The 6,044-nt window shown below is 55.8% G+C and overlaps 1 protein-coding gene across 1 annotated transcript in view; it reads right to left on the bottom strand.

The window, feature by feature from the left end:
- Window positions 1-6,044, bottom strand: part of BCL7A (B-cell CLL/lymphoma 7A) — a 28,560-nt gene that overhangs the window by 9,718 nt on the left and 12,798 nt on the right. The window contains exons 2-4 of the mRNA XM_005875561.2: window positions 5,599-5,812; window positions 3,167-3,263; window positions 835-1,002 (exon numbers count right to left, since the gene is read on the bottom strand). Of these exons, the coding sequence (XP_005875623.1) occupies window positions 835-1,002; window positions 3,167-3,263; window positions 5,599-5,812 (479 nt within the window). The remainder of the gene's footprint in view (window positions 1-834; window positions 1,003-3,166; window positions 3,264-5,598; window positions 5,813-6,044) is intronic.

Here is a 6,044-nt window from a genome sequence, read left to right as displayed (position 1 = left end):
CCCCCCCCCCCCCCCCAGCCATGTTCACAGCAACCAAAGTCAAAGTGATCCTTCAGATCTTGGCACGCAAGCTCCCAATGGCTCCCAGCGCACTCGGCATGGAAGTCAGGGTCTTCTAAGTGGCCTTCTGAACCCTGCACACGCCAGGCCCCCCCTCCTCTGGGGTCTCACTGTCTGAGCCCCTCGCCCCGCCTGCTCTCCTCCAGCCACACCGAGCATGCTCCTGCCTCAGGACCTTTGCACGGGTTCCCTCTGCTCACAGTGCTCGCCCAGTTATCCCAGGCAGCTTCCTCCCTCGCCTAATTTGCTGGGTGAGGCTTCCCCGGACCACCGATTTAAAATCACAATATCCCCCATAAAGGGGCCAGACTCCCCATCCCCCTTTCTTACTTTATCATTCTCCAGAACACTTACTTTCCAGATGCTAGATAGTGTGATTTTTAAATTGCCCCCCCAAGAACAGGAGCCCCAGACATCACCTTTCTTCCGGGGCTGGTGCATGGCAGGGCCTCCTTAAAGGCCTGTCATTGCCCTGGCTGGTTTGGCTCCGTGGCTAGAGCATCGGCCTGCGGACTAAAGGGTGCCGGGTTCAGTTCTGGTCAAGGGCACATGCCTGGGTTACAGGCTTAACCCCCAGTGGGGGGGCGTGAAGGAGGCAGCCAATCAATGATTCTCTCTCATCATCGATGTTTCTATTTCTCTCTCCCTCTCCCTTCCTCTCTGAAATCAATACAAATATATTAAAGAAGAAAAAAAAAAGACCTGCCATCGCCTGCCTGGACAGAAGGCTGGACTGTCTGGATGGGAAGAGGCCCCAGCACTGAGGGCACGTACCTTCGGCCCCAGGGAGCTCCTTGCCCTCGGCCTGGGCCTCGTCGGCCTTGGTGTTGGTGCCCTCGCAGGGCATGGAGGGGTTGGGCTCCGGCGCGGGGCTGGAGTTGCTGCTGTTCTCCTGTTTGATGGGGGAGGCGTCCGCTATGGAGCTCTGGTTGCTGTTGTCATCTGGGTGGGGAACAGAAGCACAGGTGAACTCCCGCAGCTGCTGGGGACAGCGGGTGGGGGGCTCAGCTTCCCCACGCCTCGCTGCCCACAGGACGCTGTCCCAGGCAAGGGGACACTCGCCCCTCCGGAACCTCCGAGCTGGCACACCCAGTGCCCTCCCCCACGGGCTCCGAGAGCCCTGTGTTTGGAGGCAGCCAGCCACAGAGGCCTGGCACATTTTGAGTCTCTGGGGGCGTCTGAGGCCTGGTTCTGGGTGAGGAGACCAGACATCGTGTGTGCTTGGCTCGGAAGTCACACGGAGGCCGAAGCGCAGTGCATGGGGCGGCGCTGCCGAAATGTTTCGTCCGGTCTGATCGCGCCTCTAACCAACTCCCACTTGATCCGAAACAAAAGGGAGAGAAAAGCTACCCCAGAAAGTGGGATATTCCACAGGACAGCCGGCCAGGCTCTGCTAGTCAATACCACAAAGGGGGAGAAGGATCAGGGAAGATTACTGTAGATGAAAAAGAAATTTAAGCGCTCTAACAGCTAAACATGATGTGAGAACACTATTTAAATCCTGTGCTGAACGTGCCAGTTGGTAAGAGACGTTTGGGGATGACTGGGGAATTTGAATACAGCCTTAAGTCTAAAAGACATTAAGGAATTATTCTTAATTTTGTTAGGGTTGATAATGGTACACCGGGCACACAGCATACCAATGTCATTCATTAGTGATGCGTGCACCACTAATGCTCAAATGTTCAGGTACAGACTTAAGTATCACGATGAAGGGAAATTTACTTTAAAATGCTCTAGCCCTGGACAGTGTGGCTCAGTTGGTTGGGTGCAGTCCTGTGCACCAGGAGGTCGCCAGTTCGATTCCCAGTCAGGGCGTATGCCCAGGTTGCAGGCTCGATCCCCGTGTGTGTGTGTGTGGGGGGGAGTTAGGGGGGGAGGGGGGCGTGCAAGAGGTAGCTGATTGATGGTTCTCTCTCTCCTCCTTCCTCTTTCTCTAAAATCAATTTAAAAATTAAAAAAAGAAATGCTCTAGCACAAGCTACATACCATTTTCAGAATTACCTGAACTTTACTCTCAAGAGCTGTGCATTTTTGATACGCACATTGTATTTCAATCAGAAAAACGTTAACACATTTTTAACAACAGAAGAGGCAGAAATGGCATATATCAGTGGAAATCTAGGTGGTAGGTATATGGGGATGATTAGCAGTACTACCCTCTCCATTCTTTTCTCTTATGAAATTTTTCACAATAAAAAGAAAAAAAGGAAAGAAAGTTATTTGGGCGATGACATTGGTGGTTGAGCGGGTGGCACAGTGGGGGTCCCGGGGCACATACACCCTTGCTTTGGATCCCCTTTCATGGGCATAGAGAGTCACCTTAAACTGCAGCTTTTCAAGCAGTGATTTCAAAAACACGACCACAATCGTACGCTGCTTTTCTGGGCTGTGCCGCACACCTGGGACCAAGGCCATTTTTGTAAAACTGCGAGAGGGGAGATCCATTCGTCCGGGGCACCGACAACATGTCGGGCAGGAGGGGACTCCAGGGGGAGCACTGGGGACGTTCTGTCTTGATCTGGGCCAGCTCCATGGGCGAGTGCAGTTTGTGAGCGTTCAAAGGAGCCACAGGCTTGGGATGTGTGTCCCTCCTCTCGGATAAAAAGGTAAAAGGAGACATAAACGCCAGCGACGTCAAGACCACGGCAGACTGGCTAACGCGCGTCTCCCGCCTGGAAATGCTCGGTGGGACGCTGGTGACAAGCTTTGAAATAAGACAGCGAAGGAAGGAAGGCTGTCGATGTGGATTTACATGAAGCCAGAAACCCAGGTTGGAGCTTCCCAGTAGCCAAAGCGAAACAGGAAATACAACACAGCCATCTGTGTAGTAAGTCAGGCCTCGGAGGCGAAAAGAACATCTCCTGTGAGATTTCTGTCACTGGGTGAGAAGAAGGTCTTGACTTTATGTTTCTGGGCTTGCGGGGCTTGGAAAAGGAGTTTCTTCTCCTCCACTGAGCCTTTTCCTTGGCACAGAGGCCCAGGCCTGCCCAGCCCTCCTACCCCTTTGCCTGGAATGTGAACGAACCTGCTGGTGAAACAAAATACGACTGAGCCGCTTGGGCCCAGCCTGGCAGGAGAGGGCCGGGCGGCCGGGGGAGCTCACCGTGCATGTCCATCATCCCCGGGGAGGAGCTGTTCTCTGGCGTGGTCACCTCCGAGCCACACTTCTCATCTTTGCCCTTTTTCTTGTTCTTGTTTTTCTGGAGGAGGAAACGGAGCAGAAATGGAGTCACCAGATCGCGTGTGTGCGGGCAGGAGCGAGACCTGGAGGGTGCCATGAATGACTCCCCTTGGAGCCCCCAGGTCCCTGGAGGGCTCCCCTTGGCCTGCACTTGAACATGTCCTGTTAGGGGCCTCCCCTGCTTTGGAATCAGAGCCCTGCAGTGGGAGGTTTCTGGGGCTGGGACAAACCCCCCCGTGTCTGTGGGGCCAGGACCAACAGGCACGCAAACACCCTGGCTGGCAGGGGTCTCCTCCTCCTTCGGGGGGAGCGTCTGGGGGCCAGGCCATGGTTACCCTCCCAGGGCAGGTACAGCGATGCCAGGGGAGCCATGGGAAAACACAGATCTCACACACTCCCACTGTGGCCAGGCCCCAGGGCAGCCTCTCTCGGGCACCACAGAGGGAGACGAGGGGAGGAGGACCGGGGGAGGGGGTGCTTTTGCGTGGGGTTCCACTTTTAAACCTGGAATGGAACGGTGTCAGAAGCGCCGTGTCCATCGGTAAGAGGCTCGTTAAATAAATGACCGTGCGTTCGTTCAATGTAATGTGATGCAACAATTACAGAGAGTCAGGCGGCTCTTCATTTAATAACGGGAAACAATCTACGAAAATGCCAGCACTGAACACATTTCAGTTTCTCCAGGACGTTTTTATATAAAAGGTGCGGGGTGGACTGCTGCCATTAACGGTGAAGGAAAGAACAAGGAAGTGAGCTGAGTGGGGTGGGGTCGTGCGCAGGGAAGGGAAACAATTTATAAAAAGATACACAGGAAAGCCCTGGCCAGGGAGCTCAGTTGGTTCGAGTGTCGACCCACACACCGAAAGCTTACAGGCTCGATTCCCGGTCAGGGCACACACCGAGGTTGTGAGTTCGATCCCCAGTTGGGGTGTGTACGGGAGGCAACCAATTGACGTTTCTCTCTCCCTCCCTTCCTCTTTCTCTAAAATAATAATAAATAAATAAAAAACCACACATATCCTCGGGTAAGGATTTTAAAAAAAAGATACACAGACACCCCAGGACCTGGACATTACTGCTCCGTTGCAGGAAAGAGGGAACAAAGGCCCAGCGAGGTGGGGTCCCCTGTCCAACATCACGGGTTCGTCGGGGGTGCTCTGTGCCCAGCTGGAGCCGCCCCGTCCTCCCGACAGCCCGGATGTTGTGTTTTCTCCTTGATCACGATCCATTTGGCACTTCCCTGATGTCTGTTCCGTGCTATTCTATAATTATCTTCCCCCCGCGAGATTATAAATTCCTTGAGAGCAGGGACCATGTCTTCTCAAAGGCAACGGTGTTTACACAACACCCGACGGTGTGCAAGGCACAGACGACGACAGAGCCAGGGCTGCCTCTGAGGAGCCTGGTCACACCGTGTCTCCCTCCGAGCGGCCAGCGCCAAATGCCGCAGTGGTCTAGGTCTCGGGGCCGCTGGGGAAGGCAGCTCTGGTGGCTCCTCGAACCCAGACCAGACAGAACCAGAAGTGACAAGCACCCATGTTCTCAGCCCAGCGCCCCTCCCGGCAGGAGACTCAAGGCTGGTAACCAAAGACAGCGGCTTTCAACCAGCCTTTCTGGCCCCCTCTAAACCTGCCAATCACGATCCTGTCACCTCCAGGAGCAAATGAAACCATGCGGCTCCGTGTGAGCCACCTTCCTGGAGGTGGGGCCAATCACAAGAACGGGAAAGGCACTCCAGGCAGGAGGAACAGCCCCTGCAAAGGCCTGGAGGTGGGACCGTTCAGGATTTTGACTGGGAACTAGAGTAGCTGACCTGGGGTCTTTGGGAGTCCCTGGTCTCAGAGCCTCTAAGCTGAAAAACTGCCGGGAGGGGTTGTCATCATCCCTCCCTCCCTAAAATCAAGCACAGCCGCTGGGGCTCCCCCTGGTGGGCAGAGTCACCACCCCTCCTGGAGCCACCCAGGCTCCCTGTGCAAAACTCGGGGGCGAGAACAAAAGGGTCTCCAGGAATGGAGAGAGCATGGATCCCGGAGTCAAGATGGACATGGCCCTTGCTGTGTGACTCTGGGGAAATGGCTTCCCCTCTCTGAGCCCGTGTCCTCACTTGTACAGAGAAGACAGAGATCAACTCCACAGACTCAGCATGAGAAATAAACGAGGTAATACCCGGCCTATAGTCGGGTGCTACCATGATGGGGAGCATCCGCCTGTCCGTGGGTACCCCTACGGCAGCCCCCTAATCATGGTGCCCAGGGTCCCTGGGGAAGGTGTGTCACCACTGGCAACCCGTGGGGCTCTCTGCCCAAGAGATGCCATGCAGGGGATATTCCAGAGGGCGGGCCCCTCATACTCACATCGTCAACCTTTGGCTCCGTCACAGGGACCCACTTGTAGATCCGCAGGGATGTGTCACCCACGGTCACCCACTTCTTCTCCCTGCGGAGGAGGAGGAAGAGCCTGTTACAGGGGCTCTGAGGCAGGGCCCTGCTCCGCCCTTGTGGGGGCCCTGACCCCACTCCCTCGGGGCAGCTGTGATGTGGTGGCCGCTCGAGGTTAAGAGGACAAGCGCTATGTTGGCTACCTCAGACTGTGTGTGTTCAAGGCTTCGGATGCCTGGAAGGAAGTGCTTGGCAAGACTGGGAGGCGGGAGAGCGGCTGCCATGAGGATGACTCCCCTGGACGAGGGGAACTGGGCCCCAGGTCCCTCCAGCTTCCCCCCACAGAGCCAGCAGGCCGGGCCAGCCAAGCCCCTCAGGCCGCAGGGAGGGCCTCAGGCCAGCCAGGTGTTTCCTCCTGGGGG

This window comes from Myotis brandtii, unplaced genomic scaffold (genome assembly GCF_000412655.1).
Source record: "Myotis brandtii unplaced genomic scaffold, ASM41265v1 scaffold463, whole genome shotgun sequence".
NCBI classification, from domain to species: domain Eukaryota; kingdom Metazoa; phylum Chordata; class Mammalia; order Chiroptera; family Vespertilionidae; genus Myotis; species Myotis brandtii.
Note: the sequence above shows the minus strand (reverse complement) of the source record. Positions and strands in the feature narration are given on the sequence as shown.